The 23,036-nt window shown below is 41.7% G+C and overlaps 1 protein-coding gene across 4 annotated transcripts in view; it reads left to right on the top strand.

Annotated features, from left to right (window-relative positions):
* Nucleotides 1-23,036, top strand: part of LOC138303595 (zinc finger protein 615-like) — a 64,074-nt gene that overhangs the window by 7,358 nt on the left and 33,680 nt on the right. For 2 of the 4 annotated variants that reach the window (XM_069242874.1, XM_069242876.1), the window contains exons 3-7: nt 3,256-3,372; nt 3,547-3,663; nt 4,983-5,096; nt 6,583-6,675; nt 12,117-12,227. In XM_069242874.1, coding sequence (XP_069098975.1) covers nt 3,256-3,372; nt 3,547-3,663; nt 4,983-5,096; nt 6,583-6,675; nt 12,117-12,227 — 552 coding nt within the window. Of the gene's footprint in view, nt 1-3,255; nt 3,373-3,546; nt 3,664-4,982; nt 5,097-6,579; nt 6,676-12,116; nt 12,228-23,036 lie in introns of all 4 variants that reach the window. The other 2 variants (XM_069242875.1, XM_069242873.1) reach the window with 1 other exon arrangement.

Here is a 23,036-nt window from a genome sequence, read left to right as displayed (position 1 = left end):
TATATGCGTGGCAATTTGTTATTATACAGATATGCTAGACATGATTGTAATATAAAATATGAGTTTTGAGAGTCCCTTTTGTGAATATCTAGAAACAAAAGTAGATTAGAGGACAGAGGTGGATCAGGATGAGATATAAAGTGAGGAGAGTGGTGTTTGAAGATAATTTCTTGACAACAGGTTGCCCTTTGAGTAACTGTGGTATTTATGACAGTCAGTACTATTTCAGATGTATTGTCTATTGGAGAGATGGAGATCCTGGGTAAAGTCAGATCGAGGTGGTTTCACTGCTTCAAGACATGAGTCCAGTTCGTATTGTATCTGCTGCTGATGCATGTGTTCTTTTTGTTAATTGGACCCAGGCCCACCACTTATGGGCAGGCACGTTTTTCCATTCTGATAGAATAGCTTTAGGCCCCATTGTGACCACAAGTATAAGTAGGTAATCTTTGCAAAGTTTGGAGGTCAGTAATGGAGGGAAATCACCAAGGGTGAATGATGGGAGACTGTAGGTCCACTCTATTTTGAATGATTTCTTAGTGTTGAGTTTCACTTCATTCCAGAATGAACAAAGTTGAGGGCAGTCCGTTAGCATGTGTCTCCTGGTTTATTGATTCGGCTTGAGAATTCTAGCATTTGTCATTGTCTATAGGACCAAGTTTTTAGAGTTTCTCGGGTGTTCAGAATGCTTCATGACCTGTCCACAGTGCTTCATGGCCTGTCCAGAGTCCACACTTTCCAAGTAGCAGGGCAATTTTAGAGACATGAGGGCTGACTAGATTTTCCTCCAAATGATGTGGGTGAGGGTGTGTGGGAGGAATGGCTTAAATGTTCTTCCCAGCTTTTCTGGATTTGGGGAGTTGTTTTAGAGTCTTTCCAGTGTAGGGTTTTCCTCTGTATCTTTATCTGTTGGTCTTGCCATAGTGATGAAAATGTTAAGTGTCTCATTTTGTGTTGAAGTTTGTTGTCTACTTTGCCCATAGCTTTTTGAAATTGCAGACCGTACCAGTTTAGTTAGTTAGTTTGTTTGTGTTGGTTGATCTTAACACAGGGGATATGTTATGTCTTTTTCAGTCAGGAGTGATGGGAGGGGTGTTTTGATTGTTTCACACTAACCAGTGGGTACCCTGCCTCATCTGATAGGAAGTTTGATATTCATGGAAATCTAATTGGTTGAGAGCTCCTGTATGATGTGGGTGTCTCTGCTTGAATAAGGATATTCTTGCCCTTTTGGTGTGATGGATGAATTCAGACGTGCTCATCTAACTTCTTATTTAAGCTGTGAACTGCAGACGTGGTTATGTGGAAATGAAAAATGTGGGATGTATATTTTTCGTGTTTCATTCCTACCCCACCAGGTGATGAAGTTAAGAGATCATGAGTCAAGGATTTACCTATTCTGTTGTAGTGTTTTTTCCAGTATATGTTATTTACTCGATAAGGCTTGTTTCAAACCAAATAACGTGTTATTTTATTGCACAATTTTCCATCTTAGGCCTTTGCTATCTACAAAGGAGTAGTGACACAGAATGGGAGGACTTTGGTATTGTTTAGGCAGTATCCGGAGATGCTATCATATTTATCTGTTGCCTTTAGTATTACAGGGATGGGGTCCTATGTGAAAATGAGAATATCAGTGTGTACTGCCATTTTTTAAATTGTTGAATGGAATGCTCTGTAAATTAGGGTTTTCCCTAATCAATAAATATTATAAAGGGTACAATGGCGAGCACAAATATTGCAGGGAAAGTGGACACACCTGCTTTGTTCCTTGTTTCAGTCAGAAGCTATTGAACACTGAATCTCTGATTCATAATCTGGCTGAAGAGCATTTATATAATGCAAGGACCATAAAGGAAAATTCTTTGCCAAAGGTTAAGCTATTTGGCACTGCATATAGAAACACCCATTAAACCCTATCAGAGCCTTTTCCTGCGCCCAGTGCTTTAGCAGTCATTGAGGAGTTGTATAATTTTCCTTCGTTGTAATGTAGCTCGACTGCCTGACGTTGTCGGATTGCAAGTCTTCCTTTCCTGAAGCCCAGTTGGGTAGGATGAACTAACGAGTCTAGAACTGACTAAAGCCTGTATGCTTGGACTTTTGCGTACATTTTGCAATGTACAATGATAATAAGGATAGGGTAGATTTTTTTTTTTTTGGGGGGGATCTAGAATATCTTTCCCTTCCTTTGAAATCACCTCTATGTTGACTTCAGCTTCCGAGCATTCCGGCATTCGCGTAGTGATAAAAAGTTACTTTAATTAGATGAATAAGTACATTTCTCCAAGTGCAGGAGAAAGGTTTCCGTAGGTCGTTGGGACCTGTGCTTTCCCCAGTTTCAGTGAATGGACAGCTCTCAATATTTCAGACCTTTCTAGTGGTCTGTTAGAGACCCTGTGTCCTTTGGTGATATAGTAGGTAGCAGTAGTGTTTTAAGAAATTCTAGGAAGGGCTTTTAGGATACTGTGGTGTTAACCCAATGAAGATGTTGTTATAAAACGTTTCAAATACCCATAGTATTTCTTTCTCGGGGCTATGATTCTTACCCATGTCATCTCTAATGGAGGCAATTTTTGTTTTGGTTTATTGTATTTCAAATATGTGGTGAGGGTTATACTAACTTTTTTTTTGTCCTAAGAATTTGAGGGACTTGTTAATAAAAATTTGATGGGCCAGTAAGCCTTGAATTGTATTGTGCTCATCTTAAAGAGTTCAGTTCGTGAAGGTGTTCCAACTCGTTCTCGTGGTATAGTTTTTGTCCCAGCATTGTGATTTACTTCTACAACCAGTCTTGTCTGGATTTGTCCTTCTTATTCTACGTGCTCATAATATTGATCATAACGCCTCTGTTTGTGGCTACAAGGGCATTTCCAAAGAACTTGTGGGAGCTTCGTAAGGTAAAATTATGTTCTAGAAAATCTGAAGTGGTGCTTTTAATCATTTGTATTGATGATGGGTCCTGTGTAAGAAATTCGTTCTTTCTTCATGATTTTGGATTTTGTGAGGTATGTCTAAAAATGTTTGGTATTGAGATTAACGTGTGCCTGACTAGCTTAGGTTCAATTGTGGATTCAGAGATGTTCACAAGACAAGCACCATCTACTGCTTTCTAATATATCTTGGACAGCGAATGGTGTGGCGTGCTTTCATTCCAGACGTACAAAGCATAAGTGTGTTTTAAAGTTGTTTTTTTTGGCCTCATAACATTATGTTTCTAATCATTGTCACTTGTTTTTCTCTTTTTTATAACTAAAGGCTATAAAATTGTTAATCCTGACACTTTACTCCGGGTTAGTCAAAGAGAAGATGCTTACTCCTGGGATGGCAGACAATCTAAGGGGAGAAAGTCTGACAGTAATGATCCACTTTCGTGTAAGTAGTGATCTTTGAAATACTGCTGTGATTTAACAGATGTTTTGTTGCAGCATGGCATGTGGTAGTCCAGTGTATGTTTTCTTTCTGGTATTTTTTTTTTCTCCATCTGCCAGCCTCTTAAATGCACTAGTCCCAATTCAAGTGTGTAATGCCATGCCTTTGTCTTTCTAGCTGGTTGTCCTTCTGCGTGCCCTGATATTTTATTTATGATTAAACAAGAGGAAAATATGTATTGCGAAGAAAGGAGTAAATCTGAGGAAATGGAAACCAGCAACCACTTCTCCAAAGGTAAGTTCAGGATTTTCAGATATCTGGGTCACACAGTCAGCCCTCGCATCACTTTCCCTTCCCACTTCACTTGGATCCTTATTACTCTTCCATCCACGCTACTGCAGCAAGACTTCATAGTCGATCATTTTCAAGGGGTCGTCCTGTAACCAATGTCTCACTGCATCTCAAAACCCAGACAGACGTCATCAAACAAATCAACATTCTAAACACCTCTTGCTGGTGGTTGTTAGAAATGCAGGACTCATTAAGAGATCTTTTTTTCCTCTACACTTGATGGCCTCCTTAAAGCACCTTTCAAAGTCATAGGTTGAGATTCATCTTGTGCTTATTCTTCTGTTTGCCCTTCGCTGTTCTTTCTACGTCTGACGTTTTCTGTCTCCCGCCTGTACCATAACTTTGCATTCTTAAACAATTATGTGGAGGAGAGCCCGGTAAGAGTGAAATTCTGAAGAAGTGAATGTTCCACCTCTATGAGAACATTGTATATGTGTTGATTCAAATAGTGTAGGATTGTGTGCATTTGATTCATGTTTTGGAAAGGAAAATGTAGTCCTAGTTTAGGTAAGTAGTCTGAGGTTGCATGCATAAGATATGCAAATAAGTACGCAAACCTAAATGGCGAACACTGTGAACATGAAGCAATGAAGCTAAGCAAACAAATGTTTGATCGAAGTTAGAAAACACATTAGGTAAGATACTTGTCTACAATAAGTGTATGTTTTGCAATAAGACACGTGTTAGTGGTCCAGCGAGAAGAAATAAAAGAATAGAATTGAAACTAGACACATACTTAAAGCTGGCAAGACATATTATGACAATGGGTCGAACCTCTGGTGCAGAGATCTGTGAATGACCTGCGGGTCAGAGATTTCTATCCCAACAGGGCCAATCCACCTTCCCTTCTTTTTTGTGCAATAAAATAAATTGGCTTTTAATAATCATTAATGAAGTGCCAAAACATGAGCCTGTTAGCAGTGTGATCTATATATCGGCTTTTTGTTCACTGAAGGCCCCGCACACTGTACTACCTGTCCTGCGTAGAGCGTCTCCTGCTTGAGGTGCTCTTGCTACAGCAAGGCTGTGCACTGGAAAGGTCCCAGTGTTCCATGGAACTGGGGCTGCCTTCTAAGTTCATTAACAAATTGCTCCATTTGTTATAAGATATGCATGCTTCTTGAGAGGCGTGTTTTTCACTGGTACAAGTAATTCTGCATAGAATTCTTCCCACATATGGTTTATTAATTTCCCAGGGTACAGAACTGCACACTGAAGAAGTTGAAAAATGACATTGATTTAAATGAGGTTCTTATTAACAGGTGACACGTTTACCAACCCGGATCAGTTATTCAAGATAAAAATTGAGGAGAACGAATGTTTCGATCCTCCTTGGGACTCTGAAGGACAAGAAAGCAGCGATGGCCTCAGCACAGGTCAGATACAAATGGAATCTTTTGTGTTTTTATTAACATGAGGGGTACTGTCTCCTATGCACTAGTGTCCCGTTGGTATGTTGGAGAACCCCTCGAGCCCCCTTTCCACAGGGAATCGTTCATGTGTCTATATTACTCTGTTATTCCCTCTTTTTGCCCGGCTACATTTGAAGCCTCGAGCAGTGACAGCCCCAGAGAGAACAAAAAACGCTCTTGAAGTACTTTGCCTTAGTGGGGGAGGCCCATAGTCAGTATAAATCCTTTACAATGTATGTTACTTTCAGCTTGTAAAAGAACCGGAAAATGTATTTACATAGTAGGACAGCAAATTAAATTGACAGTTTAAGGCCCTTCTATTGAAATGTTGTGGTCAGGTTATAGTTTTGCTGTTGTTTATAGAATATTGCATTATTAACGCACCAGTGATTTTCAGCGTGAAATACTCTAAAATTGTGCATATATATGCAAGATACAGCTGCTGGTGAACAGTGTTTAGATTTCTTAAGTAGCATGAGCCATAACATGTGAAAAGAAAGAACTTAAATTACAAACTACTTTCCGCACTACATTTAGCTCTTCACAAAGAGCTGGAAAGGAGCCATTCTATGCTGAAGGGCCCAGTGAATGGACCAACGTACCTTAAAACGTCTGCACTTTACAATGAGAAGGAGCAATAAACTGAACACTGCATTTACATCTAATTTGACTTGGGACTGTGATACCGCGGCTTATTACTTCACCATACTTTAATTTCACTGCATTTGAGGGCTTCACAAAAAACCCGAAATCGATTCTTAATGCTCCCACGTGCCCCCATGCTTGTAACATGAAAATTATGGAGCAGGAGAATATTGTGAAATCTAAAAACCTTAGCGGACAGTCCAAGGCTGTAGATAGAACTGTTAAAGCAGAGTGTGCAAAGGTAGTAAAGTGTCTAATAGTGTGTGCATTTTAAGTCTGTCCATAGGAGGTGAAATACAAAGTGCCAACAAAAAAGAAAGGCCTGTAAAAGTTCTCCACAACTTTGAGAGAGCAATAATTGGGTTGAGAAAACAAAGGTTTGTAGTAAAGTAAAGTAAGAACAGATAAAACATGAGCAGGTGTTGGTGGGGTCTACTTGTACATGAGATAAGTAGAATAAAATAAGACACCTAAGTTGTGAGTAAATAAGTATTTAAAAAAAAGTTCCACCTGAAAGAGCCATACAGAAGTAACTAAATGACTGTCCTCAGTATTTTCCCCTTTTCTACTTGATCCCCTAATGCGCCTTGAAGACAGTACTCTCATTGCTCACTGCCTCTGTAGTTATGTATTTATAAATTACAGTATGTCAATGGTTTCTATCTCTATACAAAAGTTGCCACTTAAACATTGACTCTCTCTCTGTGAGAGGCGCCTAAATGTTTCAATTAACACCTGCTATATAGTTTGCTGCTGTTTTCCAAAGTTAATACTGACTAAATTCTTTGCTTTGCCTGACCAGCAGGATTTCCATTTCTCGGTGCCGAGGATTCTCTGCAGATGGAGGAAGGTTCTCCTGGTTCGGAACGAGGTGATGGTGTGACTGATCCAAGCTCAGGTGGGATTTCGCTGCTTCTGAGTTGTTGCATCATTGGACCTAGCCAGTGAGTGGCTGCTCCTGTTCTTAGGTCAATTGCAGTAAGGCCTGAAGTGCTGTTTTACACTGCTGAGATTTTCCTTGAAGTAATGGAGTTAAAATGCAATGGCACCTGAAATAAAATCAAAAGCTACTTCAAACCCTGTTATGCTTTATGCTATGCATATTTGTGTACTGTGCTATTACTTTTGCGGGTAACCTGGCACTTAGCAGGTGTGTGAACTTTGCCCACTGCTGTATTACCTAAGAGCCACTACTTCATCTTCTTGTGAAATTCAAGAAGACGAGTAGGCCCTGATGTGTGGTGGGAGGTCATCCATCCAGTCTGCTGCAGACAGCGCAAAACATGGAACTCAAGACAGTGCTAAACGCAGAGGAAGGCAAGTCGAACCTACACTAATTCAAGGGTCAAAACATTCAATAGGAGGGATATTAGAGCAGCAGACTTAACCAAACTCACCTATAGAAAAAAGTGCTCTTGACAAGGCTGAGGAATAGCAAAACACATCAGAGCAAACGGAGATTGCACCACAGCACCTGCCCAGCACGTTCTTTCACTGAAGAAGTTCAAATGCATTTCTAGAGGCTTCAAGCTGTCCGTTCCTGTAGATGGATGCTTAAACTCTGGTCCTGCTTGAAACCACCGCCCACATTCCTGCCATTGACAGGAGGATTTAATTGACATAGTGAGTTTTTTCCCCAGTCACTGGCAAATGCACTGGTTAACTCCGAAATCTGCAATTTCTCAGCCTTTTTGATGAAACTAAAAGAAGTACCTGCAGTAATTCAAACTATAGTGACTGCAAGGAGAGCAATGAGAAAAGCCAAAGGGCCACTGACCAGCCAACCAGTAATACCTAATCCAATGCATCTCTCATAACAAGTCCAACCGAAGTATACCGAGAGCAAATCTCGATATTGACATGCCTAGGGGCAGACTGAGCCCCTATTAAAATTAACAAAAAAAAAGTGTTATACTTTCGATCAAATAGGGAAGCCCAAAAAATGAGTTGGAAAAAAGATGCTGTGCTATGCTGGTAGATCCTGATAACTACGATATAACACTGAAAGGATCGTACCAGGTTTGTGAACACCTACCCTGAATTATGTGACGGAGCATGTAAACGGCACATACATCAAAGGAATCCTGAAAGGCCTCAGATAGAACACAGAAGGAGAACTAAAGGAAACTCGGGCCCTAGGAGGATTTGTGATATAGTATCTGTAGGAAAATCAAGAGGCCTAACAAGACCCTCGTAGGCCTGGGAAAGAAAGGAGATAATTATCACCATAGCATCTCATCTGCATGGGGAATGCTTGATATACAGCCTCCAAGAGAGCAGCTGGTACACAATGATGATGACCTAAGTTCAGAAGCTGAAATTGTCCACCCTGACTGTACCAAAGTACTAAAGCTAACATCTAGTATGCATAGAATGGAACGAGACAAGGTAGATCCCCACAAAACGCCTTTAAGGAATGGAACATGTAAAAGGGGTACTCTGGAGTCCAACTTTGTCTAAGTGCTTGGAAGAACCATTGTGCTAGATACTAATTATCATGGTAGATTAAGCTGGCCACCATATTCCACCAGACCACAACAAATGACCACTACAAGAAGATGAGGGTCGTCCACCCATAAGTAATATCTGGTTCATGGAAGGAGCTGATGGGAGAAATGATTAGAAAAATATCATCTTCTTTGCACCTCTTCACCTCCCCAGATATCTCAACACACTCATTTGTGGATATTCGTCCAGGCCTGGAACATGTGGTCTCAATATCCGAGTGACGTTCGTGAACAAAAAAACACGAGAGGAGGGAAAATCAGCGGGCACACCTGGTCCACATTTACCTTGGCAAATACAGTAGTATATGAGCAGGGTCTTCTGAGCTGGGGTTTAAAACTGCTCTGTACATAGAAGAACCTTACCCAACAGTACTAAAACCATAGAGGAGGAAACAGGATACGGCAGTAGACCATTCTGAGGCCCAAAGGCCCAAGTCTAATTTGCATAAATAAATAAGACCTGCTTAATCTCAAGAAGATATTCCACACCACACATGGTGGTGAATGGAAGTCTCAGTGCCAGGCAAATCAAATGACCAGCATTGACGGAGCATGAAAAAATGAGACCGGATAATGGCTGCCCTGTCAAGTACAACAAATGCCTTAGCATAGGAGTTATTTCTTCTATGGCAACATCAATACTCCTCCCTGGAAACAGGATTACTACTGTGTGGAGAGGTGTGAGCAGATGAACAGTGTGGTAAATTGGTATATTGTTGGGTTACAACAGAAACTATAGGATAATGACTGGGCAGCCAACACGGGGTCCTTTGACCTCTGATGTTTTAACAAAATAAGGTCCAGAAGAAATTGCTATGCGTGTCTGCACTACAACCTGTATTGTGTTGCAGCCACTAAGAACAGGAAAGGGAGGTGTAAAGGCGATCTTACCATCTGCTTCTCTGTTGCTGTAGTGGTGGAAAGTACAAGTAAAACCATTCACAAACTTAATCTGCAACACATTGAGCTGGAAATTGGTATTGCAGTTCCTGAAATTCAAAGTCTATTATTCACTGGGGCACAGCAAGGAAGGAAACCGAAGTGATGAACTGAAAGGGAGAGGATAATATAATTATTTTAATTTGTGCGGCTTCAACACAAAGCCAGATCAATAAGTTATTAATAAGGAATAAGTTGATGAGGAGAATGTGTGGAGCTCACCGGAGCTCAGTGTGGCGAAACTCGAGGAAGTGGAGTCAATTTGTGTCACTGATGGCAGGAGGCAGCCTTCTCACTCTGTGGGCACACCGACTCGCATACCCAGGCAAAAATACCTTTACAGAACCTCCCTTGTTGATTATGTGCTACACAGTATTGGATTCTGCCACTGTGTAATCGCCGCCGGATTACAATTTAGAACAGAAAGTGACCATAACCCACTCATTGCGTGTATTTGCATAGGCCAAGGCAAGCCCAATCTCAATTTGAGCACTCGTTGACACCAAAAGATCCAGTTCTGAAATCAAAACAGATGGCTTGTTGTCCTTAGTCACTGGAGAAAAAACATCTCAAAAGAACCAGTTCAAAGAACTAGCAGAAATTTGGTAAGCCCCAGAGCGGATACTAATTGAAATATTTAAGAATCTACTTAAATGAATCTCCTTTTTAAAAGACTCACAAACCGACATCCAGCAAAAGAAATGTGACAAACTACAGGTGGTTTAAAGAATGCAACAGCAAATAACAGGAGTTAACACTGGTCCTAACATTTCAGTGCACAAGGCTAGCGGCGGGTTCAACAGTAAAAGGTCTTATGGAAGTCTGTGTGAAAAGTTCTTTAAGCAATACAGACTCCGTGGATCCCCACCGAGTCTGAACCTGGAGTATGGTGAAGCGGAGTGTTTGCACCACTTCATTTTATTATACAAAAGTGGCAAGTTGGTGAATTCAGAAACCTGAAAAGAAATGTAAACCGCTAGGCTCTCAGAGCTAAACACGGGAACACCGCTATTTGCTAACAGCTCCATACAGTTTACTGAGCATCAGGTTGCCCACGTAATACATGTTCAGCACCCTGTACAGCACCCGCCCTGATGGAGTATCTTTTAGCACAGACAAAGCTGCCCCTGTCTCATCTGCTAAAGGGTTATGAAACTTACTGCACAATTAAAAATAAACTTGCAATCAATGCAAGTAAGACCAATTTTATGATTATAACTTGCTTGTCAGCGGAACTCCTGTAGAGCAAGTCATGAATGCTGATAATGTAGGCATACGGCTCAATCCTAAACTGAATTGGGTCCCAAAAAAGGGAATAATTGTGTCCTCTGATAACCAAAATATGGGGGTCGTGCTACACTGTAAAAACAAAATCGGCGGAATTCAAGAAAATCAATTTTGGACAGTCATAGAATTAAAGCTGTAGCGTTCACTGTGTATAGGGTATGGGGCTTTAGCAAAGTTAGCAAACTTCAAAAGATTGAACACTGCTTCTAAAAACTTCTACTGCATCTAGGCCCACATAGCAATATGGGGGGTTTATGACTCCATCTCTGGTACAGAGGAAATAATTAATCTAAAAACAGGATCAGACTATGGATGAATTCTGCAGTAAAAACTATATCTAAAATCTTTGCTTGATATTTTGACCCTAGAGTGCTTTGTGAAAGTTCAATGTCTCAGCCATCTTGGGGAGAAAAAATGAAAACCAGTGCTCTGGGAAAACCTCAGCACAATGAACAAGACCAGCATTGTGGTAGTAAAAGCAAGTTGTTAAAAATTGGAAAAATAAAAAGCCTATAAAGTGCTAGAGGAGTTAGCTTGAGATCTGTCAACCTAGAGGGAAAGAACAATAAGATCTGTGAACTTTATTTGAACGTCATACATAAAGAGATACGAAGAACCCAGTATCTAAAATTCAGGGTTAGAGTCCCGGGCTCACTGTGCCCCTAGATTCAAGCTAGCCTGACGGATGAGGGCTGATGCGCTAAAACTGGTCCCAGGATGCTCGTTTCCAGTCCAAGAAGGACCTGGCCTGGCAGGTTGGGCTCGACTGTTCCCATGGAGAGCAGGGTCAAAACTGATTTGCATATGGCTGGCTTTAAACTGGGATGGAATGGTGAGCAGAAAAAGGATGGATTGGATGCGGCCCGAGGGATTGCCAGTGGATGAGATTAATTCAACCATCCCGCCCATCACCTTGTTGTTTTTGGAGTCCTACCTATGCTTGCCTTCACAAGGAGACAGCCTATAGGCAACAAAAGTAAAGGGTCCTGTACCTGTGACCTTTGCAGGCCTGAAACATTGAGCCAGTTCATGTCTTTTTCTACAAAAACTGTGGTTTAACGAAGTAACTACCCTGCCCATAATTTGGGCATGATAATATTAAACAGTGCTAAGAGGCAATGGCTTTTTGCCGTCCGACTGATCAGGTTGGTATTTCCTTGCCCGTTGCACCCTACTTTGCATCTACCCGGTAGCCCACAAGACAGAATTATAGCTGCCGCCCAAATTTTATCAATTAGTAGCTTTAATAGCTGTTCTCAAATGTTAATCTGTGTGTGTCCTCTTGTTTTATGCTGTTTTAAAAAATGTTAAGTGTTTACTGTTTTTGTAGTAATTATTTTATGGCTTTTAGGTGAAATATTTAAGAATAGATTGGTTAGTGATTACGATTAAGCTTTCACTGATAGGAGGGCCCTAGTTTTACTCACATGGGTGGATGCTGGCTGCTGAACTATTACAACCCCCAGTTTCTTCCAGCTATGTCCTCTGGTGGATATATATTGAACTTTGATACCTCTGTTCAGCGTTGCCGCTTCTCCAGATAGAAAGTGTGATGTTCTGTATCTTGCCACTGAGCCCTACATGCTTGATTTTCTTTCCATGACAGAACATGCACTTGTAACATCAGTTGTGTCGTTTGTCATTAAAGAAGAGGGAGACACCATCCCTTTAGACCAGCAGCATTCTGGGAGGAAAGGGAGCATCTGTAATACAACAGGTATGTGGTGGTTTATTGTTAAGTAACAAGTAAATGTGTACCACTCACTGACTGATAGTAACGTTTTCAGAGCCCTAAAGACACTGCATTGTCCTCCCTCACTGGATGTTGTGACTCCCATACATGTATTCTATATATCTGAATTCTTTGCAAAGATTATGTTGTTGCTTTGGCCAGTTTTCTAGAATGCAGGTTGGTTTACGTCAGCAGGAGAGGAGCGGACAATTATGAGGTTGTATTTGAACAAAGCAAACTTAACAAGTGGCGTGAGAAGGGTCTATACTACATTGTGTGCATATGTAAAAGTTGTAACAGTGTCATGGATTCATGGTTAGCAAAAGCATGGGCTATGAAAGAACACATTCCCTGCAGCGATTTTGTAAGTGGAACGGTGTTGCTCCAGTAAAGGATATTAAAAATGTTCATATGATAATGAGTAGGGTTGGATCAACGAGCTAGAAGATATAAAATACTCATGTGTAATGTTTCAGTGTTCCATATGGTGGTTATATTTATTTAATCCATCTGATGAGAACTCGGAGAACTTCAGGCCTGTGTTTGAGCCATCTATGCCAGGTCCATAATCCTGCACCTTACAACTGGTGTTTCAGTCAGGTTAAATACCCCATGATTCTGCACAGTGTATATAATCCCTGCAAAAGGGGCCAACAAAGGAAAGCGGCCTGACAAACTAGAGAGACCATCTAGAAATCCCCTTCTAGTGGTATGTGAAGGAGTGTGGGGCGAGTGAAGGCAGGAGTGTTAAAGTCTACTGACCTAGAATTGTTATACTACTTGGGTGTTGTTGCATGTATTCTCACATGTTGAAGTTATTTAAAACATCTTGTCACTTTTTTTTTACTCTTAATAGTTTAGTAACGAACAAGTCAACTTATTTTTTTTATGACCACAGTCATGAACTCCAGTGTGTTTTATTAGGTAGTTGATTATAACACAAGGAACCCCACACTGACTCCCGTTATAGCAAAAGACTGCAAACACACAAAGTATGTAGGGTGGTGGTGGGGGAAAAACAGGTCTCTTATGGCCTGTTCAATATATGCTGGTTAGGCAAATGCCTTAGTGGATGTGGACGTATGGATGTGACTGGTGATTAGACCTATGAGGGAGTTCCCTTTACGGACTAGGTGGTCGCACACACATTATGGTGTCATGCTTCATCGTGTGACCACCTAGCCCTACCCAGATAAGATAACACTACCTGGGCGGACTCGACCTCGTTGTTAAAAGTACTTCGGAGGGAGTACTGAAATTATATCTTGCTGGATAATACAAGGGATCCAGTGATAGATAAAATTACCTTACAAATCACCAGTTTGGTTTGAAAGTTTAATATCGGTGTTTGTAGGTAAGGATAAAAACTGGGATGTGGACGCCTTTTGGGTATGATGACTCAAGGTGTCTAAAAGGTGGAGACTAACATGTTTCTGCCCTCGCTCAGAGCCTAGACGGTCTGGGGCATTCATCAGGGTCGAGGATCCCTAACGGTGTGGTGCATAATTGAAATGCTCGTTGAGAATTACAGTGCAGTTTTTTAAACTATTTTTTTTAATTGATTTTCTGAAATAAAAAAGAAACAAAAAAAATAATTAAGCCAGTAGGCAGGTACCAAGGCACATCATCTTAATTATCAACATGCAGGGTTGTTGAGATAGGTGTGCAGAACTAATTGACAGTGGACATCATTATGCACTCTTCTGTCACACATTCTATAACAATAGCATAATTAGACTCAAGTGATCTTGATGTTAACCCTCTGTGCGCTTGCCAAGGAGCCCAGATTTTTTCCTATTTTTAGGGCACCCTCTACTGCAATAGATTGTCTCTTCCTCCAGCATACGCCAGTCCATGTCTTTACCCCCAGCCGCCCGGAGCTCGACTCATTCTCCAAAGTACACTGTAGAATGTTGGGAAAGTCTGAGATGTGATATTATTTCCTTCAGTTCTTTGAGCAGAGGTGCAAGAGCTAGTCAGAATAGCTCATTAACATCCCAGTCTGGACTCCTCAAGAAGCCCTCCACAAGAACTGTCTTCACTCATGTGTCCTGCTATACCACCATAAATTACAGCTGTCTGTCCTTCGGCTTCACCACTAGACAACATTTAAGAGTGCAGACCACAGTCATCCATCTGTTCACCTTGGCTGACATACGCTTCATTGGCTTTTGCAAGTCTGACCCTCATCCAAGTAAGGTACTATTCCTCTGCCTCATTGTGCTCCACACCATACTCTGACACTGCTGTTCCCTTGAGTGGGTAAACACCCTTTACAACGCAGCTTGAACCATGCTGTGCCTTAACAACGCGGTCTGAACTACAAATGCATCTTTACAACGCATTCCTTTACCACACAAGGTGTTAAGCGACTTGCTTTAAAGAAAGCATTGCTGGACTGATGTTAGACTTTAAGTCCAACACTTCCCCTGCTGTTGCCAGACTGGAGTTAGAATAGTCAATTATGCTATCCCAAAGTCCAGCACTTTCCCAAATGCAAGTTGTTGTAAGGACCTGCTTGGTAAAGGAATGCATTGTAAAGATGCATTGGTGGTTTGTTCCGCGTTGTTAAGGCATGCGTGGTTCCGACATACAATCCTTGAGTGTCCCTAGCCCCATAGTTTCCCGCTTGTATAACAGTTGGCTTGGGTGCTTCATCACCACATGTGTTATTTCCTAAAACATATACTCCAACAACACTTAAATAGCCCTTCATATATCGCTGACTGCTTCTCAGTCATATGACACTAAATGCATCTGTGCAGGCTTCTAATAAACCGGTTCATAAGGAAAAATATTCTGTTGTGGCCCCTGCAACATTCCATTTGCATCTGTCCCTTTCCAAAGTCATTGCCAAATCGTCCATCTTGACATGCTAAACCTCTGCCAGGTATGTCATCCTGTCACTTTCCTCCCCTTGTTCAATTCTATTTGTTTTTGTTATCTGAATTATTAACATACATATACAGATTATGTGGTGTTTGTTGTTCATCAACAGTGGCTACGGAACTGAATATAGTAGTAATAGGCATAGTGAAATGTGTACATAATGTACTCTTCTAGAAAAAAGGGGATGGGGTAAAATGAGACTTTGGATATGTGTAACCATACATACTGAAGGTCAGTATAATTTTCAGGCCTTGAAAAATCTACTTGCCCACTCGCTAGGGCGAGTCATATTTTATCAGATCGAGCTATTTTTAGGATCTACTCCCCCCTTCTGGCGAGTTAACATTCAAGTGTTATGTTCTGTCAGAAAGGGGAAACGATGCCTTTAAATCTTGTTCTTGTCTCGTTTGGTCTGTGTTCAGAGACAGAGGTCAAAAATCAGTTTGTCTTTTTTCATTCTGACTGCAGAGTTCCAGGATTTTCAGGGTGATCTGTCTGATCTGTTGTAAAAAGTGTGGAATGAAAGGCTGTGTGGGGTTTTTCCTAACACACAACATTGAATAACTAAGTGAACTGTTTAAACATTAAAAAAAATGTCAGTAGCTGTGAAAGACTATTTTTTTTTTTTTTTCTGTGTGTTAAAAAATATTTTAGTAAGATGAAAACAAATAAAAACACTTTACTTGGTGATGTGCAAATTATAAATATGTTTTCTGAAAACCAGTTTTCACAGATTTATACACTACATAGCTTTATCAGTAAAGCTGCTAGTGAGTGGGAAGGTTTGTGAACATTTCTTGGAAGTTTACTGTCGGTAAATTACAGTGTGCTACCACATCATGTTTGTTAATATATTTATTAAAAGTGAGTGTTTAAACAAACTGGGAAATACTTCTGCCCTGATGGCAATACTATTAGTAAACTAAGAGACAAGTCGCAAATCATGTGGGACAGATTCTTATTATACATGGAGCAACGTTTAGTCTAATCAAACAAAAAAGGATTTTGGACAGCAAAAATGCTTAACTCACATATTTGAAGATGCATTCATGTGAGAATGAAGGAAAAGGCGACTCTGTAAAATGAAATATTTGCCTAGGATCACACAATTCAAAACCCGTTTTTCGGGTCAAATACATTACAGTTAGGTTGAGTAGATTATTCAAGTTACTCGACCTGCAGGTCTAGTAACAATTTTATGATTTTTCGAGGCCTGCATGCCTCTTCACCCAAAAGGTAACTGGCACACCCCACTGCAGAACATTTTAGTACAGTTGTTACTACAGGGGCCTTCCCTCCCAGTTGCTTCAGCCATGGGCAAGTGCACCACTTTTGACATGTAGATGCAGTCTACTTATTTAAAGCAGAAACAAATTCTACGTTATTACCTCAAAGCAACTGGTTCTTTGTGGAAATCCAGGGTCTCTCTAAAGTCCTACAACCTTCTTCGAATCCGTACACTGCCCACCAAAACTCTATACTTAAGAGAATTGATCCCTTGCTACACTCCTTCCCTCCTCTTAAGCCACTAACCCATCCACTGCTTCTTCCCTAGCTTCAGGTCACCTTGCGTCGCATCTCCATCCTGCTTCTTGGTACCATTTCCCTCGAACTCCCTACTCCTCCAGGTATGGTCTTCCCTTTCTGAGTGCATTCAGATTTGCCCTCAAACCCGTAAAGGACAAAGGGCTTGTGGGCAGTTGTGAGAGCAGGTTAGACCACCGTGACTACCAACCTCAGAACTAACAATTCTGAATATACTTGGAGATGGAACAGCACACACGCAATAGACAACAGGCACTCAACACTTACTCACACCGACAAATGTACAGACATCCATGTGAACACACAGATTATATCCATCTTTTTATGCAGCAGCCGTACAAATCACCTGCAGTGAGGGAGAGACACCCCCTAAAAAACACCCAAAAAAGCCCAGCAGACATGCAGGCACATATGCATGCACAGGCACCCGTGCACAAAGAACACATGCCTACAACCATTCGTGCTCACACAGAGGTCCTCTCATTTACATACATGCAACACACAAAAAGAGACAATACATAGAAAACACATGTGCACGCGTACAATCGGAGATTACATAATCCAGTGGGAGGGTAGTGCATGCTTTTTGTGGGTGGGAAATCAGTGGATCGGTTCTTACCCAGAATCCTCAGCAAACCTCAAATTTAGCTAAACAAATCTAATTTTTCCCACATTTCTGTGTGGGATCACCGCACCGGGACAAATTTCCTACCACCCAATGTTCCCTTAAGTCTCACGGTAAAAATGATACCTCACTTGTGTAAGTGGGCCAAGTGCCTGTGACAGGGAAGAGACAAAAACATGTTGAAATTGAGGGGAAACCAAAGCGGGTCACGAAGGGCAGTTTGGAAAAAAAAAAAAATTTAGGCTGACGAGTGCAGCAGAAGTTTTATTGGTATAGATGAGACAATGCTGGGTGGTAGGAATTTATAGATTCACAAAAATGTGGGAAAAATGTGTGATTTCCAGCAAAGTTGGAGGTTTGCAGGGCATTGTGGGTAAGAAAATGGTGCGGGTGCATGTGAAGCACACCACCCTGGGCTCACCCAGATGTTTAGTTTTCAGATGTGTCTAGGTCTTGTGGATTTTTCTGCATGGCAGCATCCCAAAGTCCAAAAAGTGCAACCCCCCCCATTCCAAGTGGGACGATTTTGAGAGTTAGCCAAGCTCTCATGGGCCAAATGTAAAACCAAAACCCAAAATAAATAAATGTCCTCTTGCTTGCTGTGGGTTAAGATGTTTTAGTGTGCTGGGGGAGAGCTGAAAGACTGTTACCCACTTCAGTTGGGGTGGGGCCATAACCACGCTCATACTGGTTGGTAGGCACCACCACACTATTTTTTTTTTGTTTGATTCCCTGGCATCTAGTAGTCTTTCTCCTCCACCCCCCAGGGGTGTGGATCCAGGGTAATTGCCCCATTTGCCCACTGGTGGGCAAAACAACTTTGGCCCCATTTACTTGGGTTGGGGGTATGACCATACCCCCACCCTCTTATTTTGAAAAAAAAAATCTTCCCTGGTCTCTGGTGGGCTTTCTGCCCCCCTTGGGGGCAGATGGGCCTTCCAAAATTAGGCTGATCTGCCCCCAAGGGGGCAGATATAGCCAACAGTAATGTGCCCCCATGGGGAACAACCCTTGCCCAAGGGCCTGCCCCCCAAAACAAAATACACACACACACACACACACACACACACCAATCCCTGGTGCCTAAACGGTTTCTTCCGATCTGCCCCCAAGGGGGGCAGGAATGGCTTTCATACAATTAATACAATTTGCCCCCCAGGGGAGCGACCCTTGCCTAAGGGATCGCTCCCCATACATAAAATCATAAATAACAAATATATCCCTGGTGTCTAGGAGTTTCTGTCCCCCTCCCCTCCCTCCCCCTGGGGCAGATCGGCCTAATTATAAGAGGCTGATCTGCCCCTGGGGGGGGGCAGAAAAGGCCTTAAAATATTTGCCCCCTTTGGGAGCGGCCCTTGCCCAAGGTGCCACTCCCCTTATATGTAAGTATAAAAGTAAAGAAATTCCCTGGTGTCTAGCAGAAATGCTTGCAGAGACATGAAAGGAAAGGCCTTTCCTTTCCTTTCATGCCTCTGCCTGCCCCCTTCTCTTCCACATTGTGCTGGAAGCATGCTTCCAGCGTGATGGGAAGTGACCTTCGAATGAGGTCAGCATGCGATCACGTGCTGACGTCATCAGACGTCACTGGGGGGGTGAGGGTCAGGGGTGGAAGGGGAAGCGATTCCCCTTCATACCCGACTGGGGGTTGTGGGCCGGGTGCAGGACTAGCTGGCCTTGTCTTGCGGAGACGAGACCAGCTCGTACCAGGCACCCTAAGGGTTAAAGGAGAGGTTGTTCAGCAAAGGAATATTCAGTAGCAGAGTAATTTATTCAGCAGTGTTATTTCTTCAGTATTGGATCTCTTAAATTGCAGTTACATGCAATTAACAACTAAAATCAATTGCAAATATTTACATACAAGCAGTTGAAAAGCTATATGTATATTTTACGCACAAATAAGTTATTGCATTTTGTTAGTGATATTATAGCATGGATATCACCACAATCTCACCACCTCCTTGTTTCCTTTCACAACCTTGAGTTACACCTATTGAATGGGATGAATGCGTGGAAATGTTTGATAATTATTTGGAGGCAATCGATGGCCAAGGCTTTAGGCCGAGTAGAAATTGAGCCATTCTTTTGAGTACCATAGGAAAAGAAGGTCAACTCATTTTTAAATATCTTCCCATAGCTTTGGAAAATGATGGTCAATCCTTGGAGAATGTATACCTGGAGGCACGTAAAAGATTAGAAATAAGGTTTGCTAAGGAGACAATTATGGTGATGAGAAGGAACAAATTCTACGCTCAACCCCAGAGAGTAGGTGAATGTATAGATGACTTTGTAATGAGACTTTGCGAACTATCTCTTAAATGCAGATTTGGACCAATGACAGAAGAGATTAGAGACCAGCTTATAGTTCAATGTAGACGTAGAGCTGCAAAGAATCCTTCTTTCAAGGATGGCATTGAAATTGCAAAAATAGTGGACGAGTCTCGATATTGCATAAAGGAAATGGAACGAAGAGATGATAAGGGAGACGTTAAGGTGGCTGATGGAACGTCGACAGTGGACAAAGGTGATGAAGACGTGGCTATTGCGAACAAAGGGATTTTCAGTGGAAGAGGAAGATCTTTCCGGGAAAATAGAAACTATGGCAACAAAATCAGTGGTAGAGTGTGTGGAAAGTTTGGCAGTACATATCATACTTCTGAGTCAAAGAAATGTTAGGCCATAGGAAAGGAATGTAGACATTGTGGTCGTAAAGGTCATTTCCACAGGATGCGTAGAGAAGTGGGGAAAAACAAGGTGGCAGCTATTGCAAATGGAGTATTTTGCGAAAGATTTGATAGGGTCTTGTGTGTTCATGAATATAGAAAGGAACAGGTTCATGGTGTAGCATGCAATGACAGTGAACGTAAAAAGAGAAAGAGACCCAGCGCTAGCTTCACTATCAAGTGCAGGAGCTTAGAGTTAAGGGTGGATTCAGGATCTTTGTACACTATCATTCCTAAGGATCGGGTTAAGAAAGAGTGGCCCAGTGTAAGGTTGTTACCCAGAGATATCAGCCGGAAGGTTATCAGGGAGAACAGATAAGTATTCCAGGGTATATGGAAACCGTAACAGGGGTGTGGAATTTATTAAAATATCTACTTGTCCAGGGGACAGGTTGCTTCTCAAATCTACTTGTCCTATAAATAGATCTACTTGTCCCTTTGGTGCCATGTAGTGTGGCGACAAATTATGGCAGCAATCTCATTATGTAAGAGCTCTGATAATAGCCTCTCTAATTATGCCAGGGCTACTACCTTAGTAGGGCTTGAATACTTGCAGTTTCAATCCCTACTGTAGCAATTTCCTTATTTTGCCACCTTTCTGCAGATCTGCATAATGGGGCTGGAGGAAGCAGTAAGCAATAGTTCCAGGGCTGGAATGTCTTTGAGTCTGCAAACCTACTAACCTGCATGTTTTAAAGATTTTCACCAGCGTCTCTCTAATATTTTCCCATAATAAGAAAGGTTGGACATTTACTCCTGACAATGGCAGAATTAGAACTTCTTCCAGGGTTGGGAAGAAAGTGGCTGGAGGGAAAATGAACTTGCAAATGCTCAATAGATTTTCACATGAGCAAATCTACACATCGTATTTACCCATGCTAAAATACAGTTCACAAATATTTTATAGGGGTACGAAATATAACATGGGTGCACTTTTGTGACTTTCTTTAAGAATTTGGGGCCACATGACGGTAGGTTCAGATTTGCGACTCGCAATTTGCGAGTCGCAAATCCAAATGTAGGATGGTGTCCCTGACACCATCTGTGATTCACAAGGGCTTCGCAAATGCCCACCTCATGAATAGTCATGAGGTGGGTCACAATTTGCGACCCCCTTGCGAATGGCGGGCCTCACAGGTATGGTGGCATGCTGGAGACAGCAGACCACCATGTCTGTGACTGCTTTTCAATAAAGCAGTTTTTTTTTTGTGTAATGCAGTCCGTTTTCCTTAAAGGAAAACGAGATGCATTACAAAAACGAAAAATTAAACGTTTTTGTTTCATTTTTTCAGAGCAGGCAGTGGTCCACAGGACCACTGCCTGCTCTGAAAAAATGTTTACAGTGTCATTCACAACGGGGAAGGGGTCCCATTGGGACCCCTTCCCTTTAGCGAAAGTGTTAGCACCCATTTGAAATGGGTGCAAACTGCGATTGGTTTGCGCCCGCGGTCACAAAACAATCCTACATTGCACTGCGAGTCGCAATTAGGAAGGGAACACCCCTTCCTAATTGCGAGTCACAAACTCGTTTTGCGATTCGGTAACCAGGTTACCGAATCACAAAACTGGGTTTGTGCATCGCAATGTGCTTTTTGCACGTCACAAACAGCAAAAGTCACTGTTTGCGACATGCAAAAAGCTACCTACATGTGGGTCTTGGTCCCTAATTAGGTCTGGTGTTAACAAAGACATTTTGTTTTTATTTAACTTCTATTTCTCTCTCTTTCGGCTGGCTTTACTGTGAGTGATCGCATTCTGCTCTTCCACAAGGAGCATATTGGCACACAAAGTAGTTTTGTTCAGTGCCAGGAACTACAGTGGCAATCAGTGACGTAACGAAACTGGAGGGTGCCCCTTTGCAAAGAACATGGAGGAGCCCCCTCTCCAGACTCACTCAGGCCAGGTGCTGTGCTGAAGGGGCCCCCTGGAGGGCGGCTGCGGGGCCTTTGTTATGCCACTGGTGGCAACGTGTGCTCTTAGAGTTCAAAAACTTTTTTTTTTTTTTTGCCAGTGTTTGTTACAGTGTTGAGGGCCTGGTAGCTCCCACAACAATAAAGTGTTACAAAAGCCATGTCAAAACAAGACACGCATTGATGAAACTAAAAGACCTATAAAAATATGTCAGATCAGTTGGCTTTGTCAGTGTTTGTTTATTTTCATGCTTCCCATAATGGTTACACTGATTTTCCATTAGAAATATTTTTGGGAAATACTAGCATGCATCAACACATTTTACTAAATGACACTTCATTTGCATCTAATTAGAGAGCATTCTGGGAGCATTATACTTAGCCTTATAGCTTAAACTTTTCAAACATGTGTATAGCCGTTTTGTTTTTTTTGTACTGGAACCAACGTCAGTAGTGAAGTGTGACCTTAAAACATTTATTTACAGCACTCAGCCTAATAATAATGGCTTTCAAATAATGAACCATAAATACAAGTTCAAACAGCATTGTCTTTTGGAAACACATTACCTCAACTGCAGAGAGTTCCACTCTCTGTAAACAGGCAGCCAAAGGGTTTGTGTTGCAGAGGGTTGGGCCTACTTTTCCCAAGGACAAAGTAAACATAAAAACTTGTTGCCCTTGACCCCAAACAAGATGTCCCTGGCGCCGGGCGATAGGAATTCCACATCCCTGCGTAATTCAATAATAGATGTGTAAATGTCAAGGTTTATGTAGCAGAGTCAGGGCCACCAATTTTGGGGTGGGTTCACCAGTATGATTTGCACATACAGATTGATTCATGCTGTGGAACAAGTTATGGTTGTGGAGGAGCTATCAATAGAGTACATTTTAAAAGGGGCTCACCGAGTGTTTAAAGAAGAACTAGGACAATTGAAGGGGTTTGTACACAAAATAAAGTTAAAACACGGTGCGGTACCTGTCCATCATAAGGTTAGAAGGGTTCCTATTAAAGTAAGAGGTGAGATTTAAAAAATGTCAGATGAGACATTTATCAATAGAATTATTGAACCAGTTGAAATGTCAGCAGGGATATCTCCGGTTGTTA

Source organism: Pleurodeles waltl, chromosome 7 (assembly GCF_031143425.1).
Source record: "Pleurodeles waltl isolate 20211129_DDA chromosome 7, aPleWal1.hap1.20221129, whole genome shotgun sequence".
Classification (NCBI taxonomy): domain Eukaryota; kingdom Metazoa; phylum Chordata; class Amphibia; order Caudata; family Salamandridae; genus Pleurodeles; species Pleurodeles waltl.
The sequence above is the reverse complement of the archived record's forward strand: the minus strand, read 5'-3'. Positions and strand labels throughout refer to the sequence as shown.